Source organism: Desarmillaria tabescens, assembly GCF_030435595.1.
Source record: "Desarmillaria tabescens strain CCBAS 213 chromosome Unknown EV420scaffold_23, whole genome shotgun sequence".
NCBI lineage: Eukaryota > Fungi > Basidiomycota > Agaricomycetes > Agaricales > Physalacriaceae > Desarmillaria > Desarmillaria tabescens.
The window spans coordinates 17,145-36,732 of NW_026848322.1; the positions used below are offsets into that span (position 1 = coordinate 17,145).

Below are 19,588 nucleotides of genomic sequence, written 5' to 3' on the forward strand. Positions count from 1 at the left end.
TCTGTTGGGTTGTCTCTCTCAACGCGTGCGGGAGGCCAGATGGTCGGTCCTGCTCTAGAAGCGTAAATTCCACAAAGTCAGAAATGCGCCAAGATGTATGGCCATGTGTGTTGACAAAAGTGATTTGTCTCAGAGGAAGAAGAGGTGTCTTATATCTTCTATTTAAACAGCAAAAACAATATGTCCGAGCAGTGCTCTGATTGGGAGTCGAACCCAGTTTTCATCCGTACGGGCATGCTAACTGATGACCTATTAAAGGTTATGATGGCTAGTTGTGCAGTCGAGAGAGACGTGATGCTGGAATCTCAGATGCCTGGTATAGATCAAAGACCGAGGTTTTGTTTGCATCAAACTGGTTCGTGGGTCTCGTCAACGAAGGCACCGCGGGAACCTGTTCTCGCTACTATTGGTCCTTGGAGCGAGATACTGAGGGAAATCATCCGTACGGAATCCAGGGCTTATGAATAACCAGCTTGACACGAGTTTGGGACTGCAACAAGTGGATGAGGAGGGGTATAAGCTTTTTATACTGTCTCACTACGATACGTCGTATTGTAGACTATTGTCCTTGCTGGCAGGTTCCAAATTATCTATTGCAAAGCTGAGGCGCTGGGACTGACTTAACGATTAAACCGATTCCGACTCGATTCTCATGGATATAACGATGGGCTAGCAGTCCTGTTGTTAATTGTCTTTGAGGGAGTGTGCAGTCCACGTACCATCTCCGTTCCCCTGCTGCACTCGCATTCAGATGTAAACCTCAGCTAAGATTCACCTTTCAGTTCCAGGAACTCGGATCTCTGAATGCTTCGGAGCTCCTTTCGTGCATTGAGCCTGTACACTCGAGTAAGTCCCCAGAGTTCATGGATGACGGCGTTTGGTACACACATCGCTAACAAAGAGTTGATATACACTGTAAATAAGCAAATGAGTCAGAATCCGTGGATCTGCGATGAAGGACTGACATCTGGGCTGCAGGAGATCGATCCCAACGAATATGAGCGTATTTGGCCAAATGAGAAACTGTCGGCCGTGAACTGGAGATTAGATAGCACCTAGTGATGCGCATACCGTTATAAGAATGACTGTAGAGCATATACTGTGTACCGTTGTGAGCCAGTTGCAAAGGTACCAAGAGTGATATTCACCTCATAACCAGCCCAGATATCAGAATCAGCCGCATCAGCGCAACCAGCATCGCGATGGTGCTGAATTTACACAATATCAATGCCATAGCCTGAAAGAAGAAGCTGGATTACGAACTTGGGGAACATTGAAGCAGCCCTGCTTCGGTTCAGATAATGACACGTCGTGATGGATATGATGAAATCAACTGCTGTGGTTGTCGAGAACACCGCGATGATTTCATTCTATTTTCAAGTGAGATACAAGATCGAAGAGGAATCGGATGCATACTCACTTTGATAGTAGGAATGTCGGAGAAGGTGGATATACTGTAGCTGTTAGAAGTGTCATGGATTATCGATGATAATGCAGTGTAATCACAAAATCTTACGCTCCGTAAACTAGATCTAATGAGAAGAGGGATGTGAAGCGTGATGGTCAACAAGGACAATACAAACTTACACATTCCAGCGCCTATGGAAGTGAAGGGTAAATCATAAAAGCAGAAACTCAACAACTGCCACCAACTAGAAAGCATTCAATGTTCACATACCGACATTACAAGCCGTGATGAGGGCCTACAAGGGAAATACGGTTGAAAAGAAAATGCAATAATCAGTAGGACGAGCTTACAAGAAACCAGGGTATGATTCGACCCAGATGAAAATGTTGTCGGACTGGCCATCAGCAGGTGTTAGTGAAGAACCAAAGCGAAGAGCCAATAAGCGACCTTTCCACAGTCGTACAGCATATATACTGCCCAAAGATGAGTTTTCATGACGCAGCCAAAGCTTAGGAGAGTGGAGTAACGCACGCTTGGACCGCTACTTTGATAAAAGTCTAAACAGCATATCAATCTAATTTTGTCTACGAGTTTGAGATGGTGAGATACGCACTTCAAGAAGAACATGCAACTGCCCGGGCCAACGAGACGTTAACCACCATAGCCACAACCAGAAAATCATGACACAAACCTTGCAGCTCCTGTCATGCTAGATAAAGTCAGGGAAACGATACGGCGAATATTGAAATGTACCAAATTATATCAAGTTGATCCAAAGCTAGGAACTTGCCCACTATACGAGTCTCTACGAGAAGGAAGTACAAGGCATGAGTGCTAACTGCGACATCCAGTGTATCTAGGACCCTGTACTTTGTTATCAAGGGGATGTTGTAAATCGATTAGAACTTGGGGCAGCTCACCAAATGACCGCAACCTGCTCAATAAATTCCTTTTACTTGATTTGAGAGCACAAACATATCAATCACGCACAGCGGCTCGATAAAACCACCAGTCATTTGGGTACTGCTTGAAGTACCAGATAGACTGGAGATTTAATATCCCAAATAGACTACACATCCGCGGTCCACCGTCAGTTGGATGAGGACAGACAAGATCGAAGCTTACATGGCAGAAAGGATGGCTCCGACGAGAATTACCCCGAACGTGGCACCAAGTAGCGGGATTGGTACAGGATTCAGGTCCATATGGAAAGAGGGGAATAGAGAAAGAAAGAAAGAAAGAAAGAGGCTGGTGTTGAAGTAGTAGGGCGCGGAGATGAGATTTAAATATACCTGTTGATCATTGCCCTAAGGTACGATACAGAACCGTTGTTGAGGACCCAAGAGCTTTTGTAGATCTTTCTCATCATCACTTGTCAAGACTCGAGGATAGGTCTCGGCAAGGTTCAGGCTCGGTTGCGGGACAATGAAGAAGTAGATATCTCCCAGTGAGCTGGTCATGGTTGTATTGAGGTTCGGGAAGATCAGTTTGTGAGCTGCGTGTTCCTGGTGAAAATTTCCAGCAGAGAAGACGGTAGGCGGAAGTGCATCTTCCCGCAATGAAATGCTATCTTCTGCTCCACTTATTCACTACTGAGAGCTATTGGTTTGATTTCAGTACAACGATGGGCCAATGGGTAATAGCGACACGTTACTTCTGGTTCGCACTCTGCCCTTCAATTGTTCTCGAGCGTCGATGAAAGTCATCTTTTAGAGAAGGAACACTTGGAACATTATTTCATCCGAGGCACAGTTCTATGCTGATAAATTAAACTAAGGTGATTAATGTACTAAGATGACACTTAGCTACATATTTGATAGATGAGGGCATGTGATAACACACTGACCTCTAGCCTCTCCCCTCTTCTCGGTCGCACATTTGAGATCCTAGCGCAGAAACAGCCAGTGCTTGTTTATAGACAACCAGTGTGAGCGTGTATGCACATTGAAGCGGGAAGTTGCATACCTGAAGTCATTTCTGGCGCTCACTTCACTTCACGCCAACGAGCAACGAGCATGCCGCACTCTTCTCCATCCTAGGTGGGTATCATGCACGCATAACGGTTCGGTGTGCGATCGATTTCCTCTGCGCCATCTCTTTGAGCCACTGTAATGAGTACCACAAAAAATATTCGCTGCTTGACCATATGGCGGGTTTCGCCAGAGGTGTCAAGGAGCTTTGACGGGAGAATGGAAAAAACCGGAATGAACATGGAATCGGAGAACGGCCAAGGGCGATCAATCTTGGAGCCGTTCATCCTTCCCTTTCATGAGTATCAAAGACAAAGACAAAACACGTATGAGGGCCCAGGGACATTGAGTAAAAAATGTCTGGCGCGCGCGCCAACTAGAGTCGGGAACAAGAGAGAGCCAGGAGACGAGAACCATGGATCAGGCATCGGGTGGTGTACTCTTCCTCCCCGTTGAGGTGTATTCCATCCAAGTGGATCATCAAGGAGAAGATTGCTCGCACCGGACTCGGGAAGTGTTTTTAAATTAGACAAAGATGCCAATCTGCGGGCCGAGCGTTATTAGAAATATGTCAGCAATTAGCATCGCCTACATACCACAGTCCAATGCTTGATAGTGACTTGCAACTGAGGATCCGGGATAAGGTGCTGAGGGAGATGCGCGTTGGATCTGTACAGACATTGCGCAATGTCACAGAATGATCTAGTAAAGAAGAGGATCGGGTATTACAAACCTGCGAGAATGACGATAGATGACCGTTCCAGATAACAGAACACATACCGTTCCTTCAACGAGCATGGGGTACTCTTCTTCATTACAAGTCCGCCTGACAGTTCGATGTATAGCTAGTACAGAATAGCCAATTTTCTCAACATCTTCCACTTGAGCTGGCGAAAAGTTCTGAACCAGTCTTCCCTCCTCGTCAGGAGTGACTTATTCCCAAGATAGCCATCGACCTGGTAGCAATGAAAGGCAGGGACATCGACCCACGGAAATATACAGGCAGAACTGCGAGAAAGGCAGCCATTCTAAGAGCCACTCAATTTCGGGGAATTATTTCCTCTCCCGACTTGGAAGCTGAAAAGCGAAATTCGGGTGGTCAGGATTTGACGGTATCTGGGGCTGTTTGAAAAGACGACTCATAGGTGAACGCTATACATTTTGTTAGTCTTTTCTTGGAACTCAGTTAGATGCACTTACTTTTAGGGATTGTACCACAAAGTGCATGTATCCGCAAAGAGCAGGTGTCGCTAACGTCCTCGCTTCTCTACATGAAAAATCTCGAGCTGGCACGTGTATATTCTCGGTGTCTGGGGGTGTTCACTCGCCAATTGTCGCCTTTCCATACGAGATGGCTGGAGTGACGTGTCCCCAGGAAGGCAATTCGGCAGGTGCATGACAAGGTTACAGGAAGAAGTCGTGGTGATCCTACTCATATGCATTTCTTCCCTTCGAGCATATAAAAGCAAAGAATACGAGACCAGAAGAAGGATAAGCTCAATGGAACCCAGAGAAAAAGCGCTATATATCATTCCATAGTGTTTCAGTACCTGGGCTTCAAGTTAGATGTGCATACCTGCAAAGTCCTCTTTTTGCAGCCTGCTGTTCCTCCTGCCAAGAGAATGGACTACTGCATATTGGTCACCCCCTTGAGCAAATAAATATCGGGTTAGTGCGCAAAGGAGCTATTGATATTAGATTCATTCTCGAGCCAAGTCAGATATACACACTTCTGATAGCGCACCAGCCAGATACGAGTGGGTGAGCTTGACAATGCGAGGAAGACCGGAGAGCGTATGGAGCGTACGAGCCCGACGAGTCCTTTTTCGTGAGGGTAAGCGGAGGGCGGTGTGGATGAGACCACCGCGCCAACGACTCAGGACCTGGAGCGGACCCGCCGCCCTTGTGACGTCGATCGTGCGGAGGAACGAGGTGAGTTCCCAAAATGGCAGTCGCATCTCTTTCAGTTCTGCCTCACTCATGTACCGCGTTACATTCATCAACCAGCCTGTGACACCACCGCGATTTTAGCACCAACGTTGACAAGACTCGGATGGATGAACTGTACCGAGAGGAGGGATCCTGAAGGAACAGTCAGCCACGCACCTGCCAGCATGCCAGAGAACGACAAGCAGTTAGTTTTGGAGGAGAGGCAGTTGATGAACACGCGAGCTAGATGTCGAGGGTGGGTGGCCTGGAAGAGAAAAGAGGGCTGGATAAATTTGGACCGGGCATGGAGCCTCTGCATCGCGTCATACCAGCATGATGACGAACATGCTCTGAGAGGGGACTTTGGCTTCGAGAGTCGTTGAGACTGGAGGAGAAGGAACAGGAGCTCAGTTCCAATATCCCTTTCTTGCGCTAGGCGAGCGCCGTTCGTGTCCCTCCTTCGGCGCCAAGCTGGGTTCGTGCAATTTTCCTGGGAACGACGTTGCTCTTTACAGTGTCTCTGTGCCAGTCACTCAAACGGGAGACGATACGTTCGTTCTTGTATGGCTCCCGTTCGTAGCAGAGGTGTCGCTCTGTTTTTGCCAACGTCAGACCGGGAGCGCGCCGTGATAACGGAGTAGGATTCTGAAGGTGCGTGCGTTTGACTTGGAGGTTTGAAGGGTGTACTAACGAATGAGCGCTAGCCCAACTCATTTAACTGCTGATGCTGAAGGATGGCTGGCGTTACACTGCTGATGGTCGTTGTAGACTCGGACTCTGGGGTAGGATGCTGGTTTCGGGCTAGCAGGACGTTAGGTCAGTACCGGTACCCTTCGTCTCTCCAGTGAGCTTACTCTGACTTTTTTTCCGGATATCAGCTTCTGGTGCACGAGGAGAGTTATGAGATAGTAAAGGTGGACTGGTGCTGCACAGTCACGGAGAGACCTTCCCTGCAGGTGCTGTATACGACCCGGTACAACGAAATGAAAAAACCCGATTAGGCGATTTACCTTCACCCATGCCATTCTCTCTCTCAGGGCAAAATTCATGCATGTATACACTCTCATTTGAGCTCACCAACCAGCCTCTTGCACCCTATCGTCATAATCAACAGCGTGATTCAATGATCCTCTCCAAACCCCCAACACCAAATTCACGGAGGAGAGGGAAAAGCTGCCAGTCACACAAGTGCGTGGAAGACGTCGGACCCGAGGTGATGCACCGATTCTGGGGGAGAGGCGCTGTTGGTGGATTCATGAGTGGCAGGTCTGGGTTGTGGATCCTCCATACGCCATGGATCCTCGCTTCTACCTCAAATTCACTCGTGATTCTTCGCACCACCCTCCTGCTCGCCCCCGACAACCCACGTTCCGATGTTGTCATTCAGAGAGGGCATTGGCTTTAGACTGGAAGAGAGGACATCCCTTTCTTGCTGAGCCGTTCGTCCACATCGCGCTTTTTGGTTGCTTTTCACAGCGTCTCTGTGTGGAACGGCAGATGATGCGTTCGTTTCTTGTATAGTCAACTTGTCTATGGCAGTCTAGCATCAGACTGAGCAAAATATCCGCACGGGGAGGATAGTGCAAGGGTACGTGCGTTTGACTTGGCTGTCTGAAGAGAGCGCTAATGTGTGAGCGCTAACCTGACATGAAAAGATGGGGTCTATACTCATGGGCCTTCCAAGCAAAGAGCGGTCCTCTTCGGTGTTGCCAGGTCGTTTGCTCCACGGACACTGGGCTCGCGGCATTTCTATTCAATGTTTTCCTTTATGTTGAACCTCGAGCAACTGCTCACTACCACTTCCGCCTCTGGACTCCCTGGACCTAGCACAGCTCTGAATATGACTGCGCTGTTGGACACCATAGCAATATTGCACGGGGTAGGAGTCTGCTGACTATTTACTGACTCGTCCGGCCTTTACTAATGTCATACTGTTCAACAGCACATATTCGAATTCCTCGCAGGGAGAGTCGAGACCTTTGGATCATACAACGATGACACCCGTTCGAAGCCCAAGTGCGTCTCATTGATATTTATTTTGTAACCTTACTGAGATTCTTCAGGTGTTGGTGTTGGTACCGGCACAAGGTCCCAATAAGGAACAGGTATGATGTTAACTCCTTCATGCGACGTACACCAGAGCAGAACGACCCGATATGGCGACCGCGCAAAGGAGGAGTCGATACACAAGTAGTACACATTGCCCATATTGAAGCGGTTACCCCAGCAGCCGAAGACGCGAAGAACGGTGCCTAATGGTGGACCGGTATACGACCCAGAGGACAAGGAAAGCATGTAGGGATTTGCCTTGATCTCAGTGAGACTCGTGCAATGAACGTACTCAATCGTATATTGACGGTCTAAAAAGAAAGTTATCATGACCGAAGTCTATTGCCTGGCCTCTATGCCGAGGCAAATAGACACTTGGGGAATAGAATCGGTACAATTAATCAAGCCGAGATCCTTTGCCTGATTGTTGCTCGACAATTCGAACTTGTTCGTGGCTATGCCCATTGACCACGTCTCCCCAATAGACGGGTTAGAATTTCCTTGAAGCCAATATTTCCGTTTCCCTTCAACATCTCCCTGAGTGAAACAGGTAAGGTTGTCACTGGCTTTTGCGACGAGGCAACGGACTTGATGGAATACTAATCAGGGCGCTCGAAGGTGAACTTGGTCGACCTCCCCACCAGGCTGCTATACACAATATTTTCCAATATTCACGGAGAAAACGTCACGCTCAACTGAATATCTGTCTTGTTGGTAATCACATTCTTCTTTCAATTGCCCGTCCTTTATCTTTCGAGAGATAAACATTGCGTTCTCCTTACCCCTTCCTGAGATCCACCGTTTCTACTGTAATTTTCGCTCCATCTACTCTTTGGAAGTACAGATGTGTGGCGCTTCCTCCCATGGCCGAATTCCGTTCGTTAGAGGACAGATTCCTGTCGGGCAGCGGCGACTAGGTAGGTTCCTATTAGTGAACCCAATTATACAGATTTTTATTTTTATTAGTTCATCGCGATATTGAACCCTGAAAAAGCACCTCGTTTAGTTCACATCCACTTTCTTGTCGAAAGCAATGTTGATGCTATGGGTCAGATAGCCAAGAGATGTGGAGCACTCATAAAGACTCTGCAAACAGTTTTGTGGGCTAGTCAGATAACCGCAGGCTTGGAGCGAGATACTAAGGGGGGAAAATCATCCGTATGGAATCCAAGGCTTCTCAAGAACCAGCTTGGCTCGGGTTTGGGACTGCAGCAAGTGGATGGCGAAGAAAGGAGCAAGTTTTCAATATCATCCTACTCCGATACATCGGCTCATTGTAGAACATTGTTGTTGCGTATAACAGCTTTCAGGTCACTGATAATTTATTGCAAAACTAAGGCGCTAGGACTCAAATTTTACGATTCAACCGATTCCGACTCGACCCTCATGGATATAACGATGGGCTAGTAGTCCGTTTGTCAGTTGTCGTTGAGTGAGTGTGCGATCCGCATACCATCTCCGTTCCTCTACTGCACTCGCATTCAGATGTAAATCTCAGCTGAGATTCACCTTTCGGTTCGAGGATCTCGGAAGACTGAATGTTCCGGAGCTCCTTTCGTGCATTGAGCCTAGATACTCGAGTAAGTCACCACAGAGTTCACGGATGATGGTTTTTGGTACGCACATCGCTAACAAAGAGTTGATAAACACTGTAAATAAGCAAATGTGTCAGAATCTGCGGATCTGTGATGAAGGACTGACGTCTGGGTTGCATGAGATCGATCGCAACGAATACGAGTGCATTTGGCCACATGAGAAACTGTGTCAATCATGAACTTGAGATCGGATAACATATAACGATTGGCATACTGTTATAAGAGTGGCTGTAGAGCACATGCTGCGCACCACGGTAAACCGGTTGAAAAGGTACATAGGTCGACTCTCACCTCGTAACCAACCCAGATATCAGGATCAGCCGCATCAGTGCAACCAACATCGCAATAGTACTGAGTTTACATGATGTCAACGTTGTGACCCAGGTATAAAACGTGTTAAATTACGGACCTGGGAAACGTAGAACTGGCCCGGCTTCTGTTCAGATAATAACACATAGCAATGGATATAATGAAAGTAACTCCTGTGATTGTCGAGAACACTGCGATGATTTCACTCTACTTTCAGATGAGATACATGATCAAAGAGGCGCGATGATGCTTACTTTGATAGTAGAAATATCGGAGAAGTTGGAAACACCGTAGCTGTTGGAAGTGCTTGGATTATCGATGATAGGTAGTTTAATGACTCAATCTTACACTCCGTAAACTAGATCTGATGAGAAGAGGGACATGAATCGCAATGATCAACAAGAGCAGTACAAACTTACATGTTCCGGTGCCTATGGAAGTGAAGAGTCAATCACAGAGGCATATATTCAGCAATTGGAAAGCACTCGAGGTTCACATACCGACATTACAAGCCATGATGAAGGCCTACGAGGGAAATACGGTTGAAAAGAATATGCGATAATCAGCAGGACGAGCTTACAAGAAACCAGGGTACAACTTGACTGAGGTGAAAGAGTTGTCGGACTGGCCATCAGCAGGTGTTAGCAAAGAGTCAATGCAAAGAGCCAATGAGCAACCTTTCCACAGTCGTACAGCATATATACTGCCCAAAGATGAGTTTTGATCAAGCAGCCAAATCTTAGGTAGTAACACACGCTTGGACCACTATTTTGACCAAGGTCTAAACAGCATATCAATCTAGTTTTGTCTACGAGTTTAAGATTGGGGATACGCACTCCAAGAAGAATATGCAACTGCCCAGGTCAACGAGACATTAACTGCCATAGCCACAACTAGAAAGTCACGATACAAACCTTGCAGCTCCTGTCATTCCAGATTAAGTTAGGGAAACGATACGGCGAATATTGAAATGTACCAAATGACATCAAGTTGATTCAAAGCTAGGAACTTGCCCACAATCCGAGTCTCGACGAGAAGGAAATATAACGCGTGAGTGCTAACCACGACATCTAGGGTATCCAGGACCCTGTACATAAACATAAGTGATCTAGGTCAACTCAGGAGTCGGAACTGCTCACCAAATGACTGCCACCTATTCATTAAACACCTCAAGCTCAACTGGGAGAATAAAAGTATATGCAACACGCACAACGAGTCGACAGATCCACCAGTCATTTGGGTATTGCTTGAAATACCAGATGGACTGGAGATTTAATATCCCGAATAGACTGCGCATCATGGTCTGGCATCAGTTGGGACAGATGGGTTTGAAGCTTACATGGCAGAAAGGATGGCCCCGATGAGAAGTATCCCAAATGTGGCACCGAGTAGCGGGATTGGTACAGGAGCTGATTCCATATGAAAAGAGGGGAATAGAGAACGAAAGAAAGAAAGAAAGAAGCTGCTGTTAAAGTAGTAGGACACGTAGATGGGATTTAAATATACTTGTTGATCATCACCCGAAGGTACAATACAGTTGCAGACCCATGAGCTTCTGTAGATCTTTCTCATCATCACCTGTCAAGACTTGAGGATAGGCATCGATAAAATTCAGTCTCAGTTGCAAGACCGCGAAGAAGTAAATATCTCCCAGTGAGCTGGTCAGGGTTGTACTGCGGTTCAGGAAGAGGGTGATCTGCGTGTTCTTGGTGAAAATTTTCAGCAGAGAAGAAAACATGTAAGACTGCGTTTCCCGCAATGATATGCCATCTTCTCCTCCACCTATTCACTACTCAGAGCTATTGGTTTGATTTCAGTGCAATAATGGACAAACAGGTGGCAATAATACATTCCTTCTGGTTCGTGCTCCACCCTTCAGAGAAGGAACACTTGGCGGTACATTATTTCGTCAAAGGCACAATTCTATGTTGATAAATTAAACCAAGATGATTGATGCATTAGGATGAAACTCACTGCTACACATATGATCGGCGAAAGCATAGAATGATTTGAAATTCCGACGTAGAAACAGCCGGTGATTCTTCTATAGAAAGATACAGTCCGTGTCGGCATGCACGTACATCGAAATAGGAAGTTGTATACCGCAAGGCATTTCTGGCGCTCACATCACTCCAACAAGCGCACCGCAGTCTTGCTACTCATCTCCATTCCAGAGGACATCATACGCACCTAACAGTCCAATGTGTGATTGATCCAAATATCAGTTGCCCAGGAGCACAGCTGGGCACAACGATTTGTTTCCTCTACATCATCATTGTCGAATCTCTCTTTGAGCCCCCGTGAGGAGACAGAAAGGTATCACGAACCAATATTCGTTGTTTGGTCATGTCACAGGCTCTACCAAAGGTGTCCTGTTCCCGAGATAGAATACTGCCAAGCCTGGAGCGTTGACGTGAGAATGGAAGAACCGGAATGAATGTGGAAGAAAACGGTTGAAGGCCCATCGATATCAGAACTGCTCATCCTTCCCTTCGAAGTTCGAGAAGTATCAAAGACAAAAGACATTGAGTAAAAACTATGTATAGCGCATCCGCGAATCAGAGTCGGAGACAAGGGAGAGCCAAGAGACGAGGAGAATCATGGAGCGGACATCAGGCGGCATACTCTTCTTCCCTGTTGAGGTGTATTCCATCCAGGGGAGAAGATTGTTCGTACCGTCCAAGGAGGCGATGCAATTGTATGCAGGTGATAAAAATCAAATAATGGAAGACACTTTTAAAATCAGACAAAAACGCCAATCTGCGGGTCGAGCATTAGAAACATGTTGGCAATTAGCATCATCTACATACCGCAGTCCAATGCTTGACAGTCCTACACAATGTTGCAAAGTGATCTAAAGAAGAGTATCAGGTATTACAAACCTGTGAGAGCGACCATACATGATCATTCCAGACTATAGAACACATACCGTCTCTCCCACCAGGGCATAGAACTCTTCCGCGTTGCATGTTCGCCGCATAACTAGTACAGAATGTCCGATTTCTTCAACATCTTCAACACCACGCTCCTGCTGGCAAGATATCATGAAGTTTGAACCAATCTTCCCTCCTCGTCAGAAGCGGCTCATTCCCGAAATCCCAAGATGGCCAGCAATAAAAGGCCGGGAACGTCTGCCTGTGATGCGGGGCCAGAAACAAACGAGAGGAACTGCCAGAAAGAAAGAAAAAAAGCAATTCTAGGAGCTTCGAGGAGTTACTCCCTCTTCTGAAGCTGCAAAACTTTTGGGTCGTTAGGGTTTGACCGTATCTCGAGTTGTTTGAAAAACATGATTCATAGGCAGACACTTTACGTACTGTTAGTCTCTTCTTAGAGCCCGATTATATGCACTTACCTTTGGAGATCATATCACGAAATCCATGTATATGCAAAAAACAGGTGTCGACAACGTCTTCGTTTCTCTACGGCGCACGAAAAGAAAAAAAAAAAAACTCGAGCTGGTGCGTCCATATTCTCGGTTTCTGGCGACGTTAAATCGCCAGCGGTCGCCTTTCCGTCAGTTGGCTGTTCCCAAGGACAATGATTCAGGAGTTCACGGAGGAAAGCGAGATCACGGTCGTTGTCGTGGTGTAGTTCATACGTGTTTCTTCCTGAATCCCTTCAGATATAGAAAGGCAAAGAATACGAGAGAGGATAAGCCCGCGGGGAATGGAAGAAAGAGAATAATACTCAAGATTTTCAAATGTCGTATGTCTGTCTCTGATAGTGTATCGGTTAGTACACGCAGCTAGGTTCGACTCCCAGTCAGAGTGTCCTGATAGAGGCTCTGATTTTTTGTCTTGATCTTCTTTTTCAATATTTGACTCTTGACTAGGTCCTGCTCACTAGGGTTACGCATGAAACCCTGGGTTTTGACACACCGCGGTTTCGGCTCAGTCGACCCCTGCCTGGAGATTTCGTGTCTGATCCACTGCATGTATAATCCTCTCAGTGATATGCCCCACTGAGCTCTATCTTGCTCCCGCTGTTTCTTCCTGGGCTAAGGCACAATCGACTAGTAGATGAGCACGTAGAGAGAGGGAGAACTCGCAACGTTACTGCTACCAATCCGCCAAAGAGCAGCGGAAATCCAGGGGTAGTACTTCATAAGAAAAGACATCACGATGTGAGCTATCATCGCCTTCCCGTACGTGTCTCGACTTGGAGTATCCATTGATTCGGTTTTGACTCCCGATGGAAGAGAATGAAGATGAAGAAAAGCGTGCCCTTTTTCTTCGTTCTTGGAGCTGACATCCGCCCGTCTCCTCTTGCATACAAAGGCAAATGGGCAGGACAAACCAACACCAACATCACGAAGCCTTCCAACATCACTCTGATAGAGCATCCGTTAATGCGTGCAGTGCCTGGGTTCGATCCCCAGTCAGAGAACTCAGCATAGAATGAAGTCAATCTAACTTTTCTTTTGCCTTGCGGATGAGTCTGACAATCGTTTGAAGTTTCCCATCCACCCGTAAAGTGGAGGAATGGTACCGTGTAGATTAGAACGCTTGCCTGGTAGGTAATTCGCCGATTCAGTGTAAACTATACTGTCATTACCCTACTCCTCTTTGGTGAGCATCTCTCGCGCGGCATCGCATAATGAGAATGCAGTGGTGCACAACTACCCACCCTGGTAGCAAAGAAGGTTAGCGAGTCACCAAAAAGATCCAGAGACGAAGCGTACGGACCCTAGTATGTCTCCATTCCAGTTTGTTTCTCAACACAACCATTTCCAACCCTCTGCGCGCGCACTATTCGACAGCATTGAACCAGGTACTCGGAGGAAAACTCGCTCTTTGGGCACTGGTCATAGCTAGCGATCGCTCATTAGTCTTCTCTTCGACCCGCCAAGTCAGATGAACGTACGGAGACAGATGCCCCATGCCATGACCCCGCCGTGTTCTTCACCCAGCAGGACGAGGTTGATCTGGACGGCCGCAGGAGAACGTCATTCTTGAGGGCGAGCGACTCGAACAGAGACTCGCTCCTCTGCAACGTCCTGCAAATCACGCTATGGTCACGCTCCGTAGCGACACTGAGACGCGCGTCACTATTAGCGAGAGCGAGCGGCGGACATTGACATTTGGAGGACGGGGTACGATTCCGTATATTCGTCCAACCGCGAACCGGATCCAAGTCGTCCAACTGCAACGCCGGGTCCCGCCATCAAAACACACGCCACCCCCACTGATGCATTTTTCCAGGCTATTCTTCCATCCAGCGAGCGACTGGCACAAAAAGCAACGTCGTCCCTAGCAAAACCAACTTGGCACCGAACTTGATAAGCAAGAGACGGTCCCGTTCGATTCGAAATGCGAGTACGTGGTTGTCGGTAGGGAACGTGGGTGATTGAAGGCGATACCATCTTCGCGATAGGAGTTCGTCCCTGCTTGGTATCCTATGAACGCTAGAGCCAAAATCGTGATGGTGTCAACGGGTGGTTGAGTGACATGCGGGTGAAAGAGACGCGACGTGACTGCCATTTTGGGAACTCGCCTTCTTCCTCCGCCTCAACATGATCCTTAGCTTCACTAGTCACTCCCTCACTTTCTCTTATCCCTACTATCCTGAAAGCACCGCTTATGTGGACTGGCTATCGGTATCGTCCATAGCAGCTGCTTTCACCAGAGACTGCGTCGTCCTTCTGTATGAATTTGGTTAACGGAACAGGACCCCGATCGCAGGACAGCGTTTTCATCACAAGGTACGTGTTTTTGACTCGACAGTCTGAATAGAACACTAATGAGTGCTAGTGAGCGCTTTCCCGACACATATTACTGCCAATTCGAAGGGTAGCTGGCGCCTATGTGCTTCGCCGGTGTCGATGAACGAGCAAGGCCGTCGAGTCATGTATGCTCGAATCGAGATGAGGATCGGAATAGATCCGGACTCTGGAGGTAGCATGCTTGTTGCGGGCTGGTGGCTTCTTGTGCGTTAGTCTTGTCGAGGTCAGCTGAGTATCTAGGCCAGCTGCTGTTAGTGACGTCAGAAGGCTGGAAATGTAGGACAGGTCTCTTCTGGCGATGGGTTTCTCGTCTTGATCATTGACCACAAAGAACACCAGCCTTATTCCACAGAGAGAGGGAAAAAAACATATGGAGGACATTGTCTTTCATCGGGAGCCGAACCCGGACCGAAGCTGTGTAAACTGGGAGAAGGCAATGGGCCTCGAAAGTCGACTCCCGGTCAGAGAATTATACGTGTGGGGATGTGAGTTCCTGAGAGGGGCAGTAGGATAGATACCACCCCTTCAACCTTCAATAAAAAATCGGGGACCCGGCAGCTGCCGCTACTGGATCTGGATCATAGCCACTTATTGCTGTTTGCAGAATAGTTGGCGTAGCTGCCTTTTTGGGCCTGGTTGCTTTTTTTTGGCGCGAAAGACTTTTCAGCTGTAGCTCGGTCAGTACATTAGATATTTGCTTGAAATAAGATATGTTTCGACATTTCCTGAAGCCCTTGAGGTGCCGGTGCAGTCAGAATTTTAATTTAGTCAATTCGAAAATTCTAGCCTGCTGTGAGGGCTCAGATCAACTTTTCAGCTGTATCTTGCCAACAACGGATGCTACGAAGATGCTCCAAGGGAGAAAGTCAATGTATTCATACAAGGCAAGATGCACAACAGCATTTTTGGTGCCAGAAAAATCATCGCGGTGTTAAATCAAGAGTTGCATGTTTCGACCCGGACCCTGACATCCTAAAGGAACAATAGGATGCCATCACAACTCCAATTCCATTGCATGCACCTCAGAAATGATACTCAAAAATTATCTCAGCTTACCATATGCTTACATCTGGTTACCTTCTCTCGCAGTGATGAAAATGTCAGTTATGCATGCCGAAATTTGAGGAACTCAAAACTTGCTCGCGAAACTTCAGAATTGGGGCTCGCATCTCGGAAATAGTGAGGGAATCACACACATACAAAATTCCATGTAATTTGATGGGGAAACGGAGAAGATATAACTGAAAAGTGATATTGCGACTCGACGGACAAAAAAAGCGATCGAGCCCAAAAAGGCAGCTGCGCCAACTATTCTGCAAACAGCAATAAAGACGGTCTCGGAGTCACGGTCGTCTCAGTGATTGCAAACAACGATGGCCACCTCGCACATTCTGTCCAAAAAATCTACACGATTAGAACGTGATACGTTCATTTTCTCGACAACGGCACCAACAAGATTGGTTCTTGGTGGGTATGACAATCAAGCCACCAGCACGACCTTTGACGAAATTTTACTTAGGACTGAATCAAAGCCTCACCCCGGTATCAAGCGCCACCCTCCACCGCTGGATACGCTTGATAGCTCGACGTATCTCACCATTTACCTTTCATCCAGTCACCATACGCCGATTCGGTATACTGTCATATGCAATTGAACTGAAAGGCGAAGAAATCTCAGCGGCTTCTACGGAATCACTTCCCGCTGGCAACTACGCCTGGTATTGGCCAGGTACTCCGTTAACTTTTACCTTTATACATATTCATTACCAAGTGCAGATGGCAAGCAAGCCTTCCCTGAAATCACCGCGTTTACGCAGCTTGCGCCATTTCCAGAAATGATGCCAGCCGGAAAGGATCTAGAGACCTTGGTATGGTTTTTCATTCACTTTATTCGTGCAAGCTCATCCTTAGGATTCGCCCGACGCCCAGTTTGATGTGGTACCCTCTGTGGCAGAAGCCGTCGTGCAAAGAGATCACCACCGGTGCTTCGTCACCGGTATCATGTCCCCGCCGGACGACGTAGGACTGATATGGGTATTCCCTCCGGACTTCTTTTACCTGGTAAGTCCATTGATACTCCATGAAACTTGGTGCTGACGATATCATAGTTATTCTACTATAAGACAGCTGAAGACCAGCCCCCACCCTGTCCCGAGTTCTTCAAGGTGGCATCCAATGCGGGATTCATGTACAAGCGTCTCATACCATTTTTTATCGGTAATGCTTTCAGCATTGATGTCGATGTAAGCCCTGACCCCTATTGCCATATGAACGCGCGTACTTACTTATTTCTTCGTCAGGACGGTCATCGTATCGTCGTCTTTCGAGACATGGGATCCGCCCAGTCACTGTTACCATCCCATATAGTCGGTAGAGACGGTGAGGGACTCCCAGCTGATAAATTTCTCAGAGAGCATTTTCGTGTCTCGATGCAGGTAAATCTCCTAGGCGGAGATATATGTGAAGACTACAACCACAATGACATCCTCGACATGATGGAGGAGTTGGGAGTTGAAGGAGAAGATTATGTAGAACCACCACCTTTGACCGATCCTAGATGGCAGACCGTGCTGGGGAAAGCAATTTTGGAGGATGTTCTGTTGTCTAAGGCTAGCGTGGCATGCCTAGATGACTTGGATGTGGATTGAAGTATCACGAGCCCATGCACCCTTTGTTCTGAGTCTATATAATACTATATTAGCGAGGAGCCTTGAAGTGTTGGATTGGTAGGGTAATATACATCGAAACACACGGTATAAGTCCGTATCTTTGAGCCACCGTAACAGGGATGGAAAGGTTACTTCAAAGATATCACGAACAAGTATCCGCTGTTCGGTCGTGTAGCAGGCTCTGTCGAAAGTGTCCTATTCCCATCGCCTACATACCACAGTCCAATTCTTGACAGTGCTTTGCAACTCAGGATCCAGGATAAGGTGTTAAGAGAGAAACACGTTGGATCTGTACGGACATTGTGCAATGTCACAAAGTGATCTAGTAAAGAAGAGGATCGGGTATTACGAACCTGCGAGAGCGACCACAGATGATCGTCCCGGACTATAGAACACATCCCGCTCCTTCCACAAGCATGTGGTACTCTTCTTCATCACAATTCCGCTTGACGGTTCGATATATAGCTAGTGCAGAATGACCGGTTTCTTCAATATCTCCCACTTCAGCTGGCAAAAGATCTTGAACCAACCTTCCCTACTGGTCGAAAGCGACTCATTCCCAAGATAGCCATCGAGCTGGTAGCAATGAAATGCGGGAAACATCCGGACCCAGAAACAAACAGACAGAACTGCAAAAAAAGTCCACCATTCCGAGAGCCCCCACTCAACTTGGGGAATTATTTCCCCTTCTGACTCGGAAGCTGAAAAGCAAGATTCGGGTCGTTAGGATATGACCTTATCTGAAGTTGTTTGAAAAAGACGATTCATAGGTGGACGCTATACATATTGTTAGTCTTTTCTTAGAACCCAATCAGACACGCTTATCTTTGGAGATCATACCACGAAGTCCATGTATACGCAAAGAACAGGTGTCGACAACGTCTTCGCCTCTCTACAGTGCACGAAAAAAAAAAAATCGAGCTGGCGTGCCATCCATATTCTCGGTTTCTGGCAGCGTTCAATCGTTAACTGTCACTGTACCATCCGAGATGATCGGAGTAACTTGTTCCCAAGGGAGTTCACGGAGGGTGCAGGACAAGGTTACGCCAGGACAGCGAGATCGCGGTCATTGTCGTGGTATAGCTCATACGTGTTTCTTCCTGAATCCCGGCAAAGAATACGGAGGAGGATAAGCCCGCGGGGAATGGAAGAAAGAGAATAATACTCAAGATTTTCAAATATCGTATGTCTGTCTCTGATAGTTTATGGGTTAGTACATGCAGCTGGGTTTGACTCCCAGTCATAGCGTCTTGATAGAGGTTCTGATTTTTTGTCTTGAACTTCTTTTTCAATTTTTGACTCTTGACTAGATCCCACTCACTAGGGTTGCGCACGAAACCCTGGGTTTTGACACACCGCGGTCTCGGGTAATTTACCTCCTCAGTCGACCCCTGCCTGGAGGTTCCGTGTCTAATTCACTGCATGTATAATCCTCTCAGTGATATACCCCAATGAGCTCTATCTTGCTCCTGCCATTTCTTCCTGAGCCACGGCACAAACGACTAGATGAGCACTTATAATTGCATGTAGAGAGAGAGAGGGAGAACCTCGCAACGTTACTGCTACGAATCCACCACAATCCAGGGGTGGTACCTCATAAGAAAGAACATCACGATGTGAGCTATCATCGCCTTCCCGTATGTGTCTCGACTTGGCAGTACCCATCACAGACCTTTAAATTAGTTCGGGTTCGACACCCGATGGAAGACGACAAAGATGAAGAAAAGCGTGCCAGTTGTTTCCCCTTTCTCCGGAAACGAAGATCGGCTGGTGCTTTTTGTCGTTCTCTTGCATAAAGAGTCAAATAGCCAGGACACCGCCGGAGGAGACCTGTCCTGCATAATGAAGCCTCCCAACACCACTCTGATGGAGCATTTGTTAATGCGTGCAGCGCCTGGGTTCGATCCCCAGTCAGAGAATAAGAAGTACAGTCTGTC

General features: G+C 47.2%; 4 protein-coding genes across 4 annotated transcripts; 1 reads left to right on the forward strand and 3 right to left on the reverse strand.

Moving 5' to 3' along the window:
* Positions 1–764: 764 nt before the first annotated feature.
* Positions 765–2,613, reverse strand: EV420DRAFT_1644158 (uncharacterized protein; the record flags this gene model as incomplete). The annotated part of the gene is made up of 17 exons (XM_060477608.1): positions 765–913; positions 966–1,023; positions 1,072–1,099; positions 1,149–1,208; positions 1,264–1,370; positions 1,421–1,460; positions 1,517–1,532; positions 1,588–1,642; positions 1,679–1,703; positions 1,759–1,881; positions 1,940–1,965; positions 2,022–2,039; positions 2,100–2,109; positions 2,162–2,272; positions 2,329–2,357; positions 2,399–2,477; positions 2,534–2,613. The coding sequence occupies 17 exons, from the start codon at positions 2,611–2,613 to the stop codon at positions 765–767; spliced, it is 1,014 nt and encodes a 337-aa protein (XP_060329317.1).
* An 830-nt stretch (positions 2,614–3,443) lies between these two features.
* EV420DRAFT_1480878 (uncharacterized protein) lies at positions 3,444–5,626 on the reverse strand (the record flags this gene model as incomplete). Its single annotated transcript, XM_060469713.1, has 7 exons — positions 3,444–3,671; positions 3,975–4,047; positions 4,159–4,223; positions 4,579–4,664; positions 4,955–5,026; positions 5,123–5,386; positions 5,485–5,626. The coding sequence occupies 7 exons, from the start codon at positions 5,624–5,626 to the stop codon at positions 3,444–3,446; spliced, it is 930 nt and encodes a 309-aa protein (XP_060329318.1).
* A 2,689-nt stretch (positions 5,627–8,315) lies between these two features.
* On the reverse strand, positions 8,316–10,557 carry EV420DRAFT_1691037 (uncharacterized protein; the record flags this gene model as incomplete). The annotated part of the gene is made up of 19 exons (XM_060479340.1): positions 8,316–8,759; positions 8,810–8,924; positions 8,981–9,005; positions 9,058–9,115; positions 9,166–9,193; positions 9,243–9,302; positions 9,361–9,467; positions 9,515–9,554; positions 9,609–9,624; positions 9,680–9,691; positions 9,761–9,785; positions 9,841–9,884; positions 9,938–9,963; positions 10,016–10,041; positions 10,097–10,114; positions 10,175–10,184; positions 10,237–10,347; positions 10,400–10,413; positions 10,471–10,557. The coding sequence occupies 19 exons, from the start codon at positions 10,555–10,557 to the stop codon at positions 8,712–8,714; spliced, it is 870 nt and encodes a 289-aa protein (XP_060329319.1). The 3' UTR covers positions 8,316–8,711.
* Positions 10,558–16,290: 5,733 nt separating this feature from the next.
* Positions 16,291–17,742, forward strand: EV420DRAFT_1550776 (uncharacterized protein). Its single transcript, XM_060473453.1, has 6 exons — positions 16,291–16,449; positions 16,502–16,711; positions 16,759–16,850; positions 16,912–17,043; positions 17,091–17,225; positions 17,283–17,742. Exons 1-6 carry the CDS (start codon positions 16,356–16,358, stop codon positions 17,628–17,630), a joined length of 1,011 nt encoding a protein of 336 aa, XP_060329320.1. The 5' UTR covers positions 16,291–16,355; the 3' UTR covers positions 17,631–17,742.
* Positions 17,743–19,588: the final 1,846 nt, after the last annotated feature.

Bases quoted from the DNA above. Each gene is read 5' to 3' on its own strand.
- EV420DRAFT_1550776 (XM_060473453.1), top strand. From the start codon at position 16,356: ATGGCCACCTCGCACATTCTGTCCAAAAAATCTACACGATTAGAACGT. The intron at 16,712-16,758 runs GTACTCCGTTAA...TACCAAGTGCAG, and splicing joins CTACGCCTGGTATTGGCCAG to ATGGCAAGCAAGCCTTCCCT. The intron at 17,226-17,282 runs GTAAGCCCTGAC...TTTCTTCGTCAG, and splicing joins CTTTCAGCATTGATGTCGAT to GACGGTCATCGTATCGTCGT.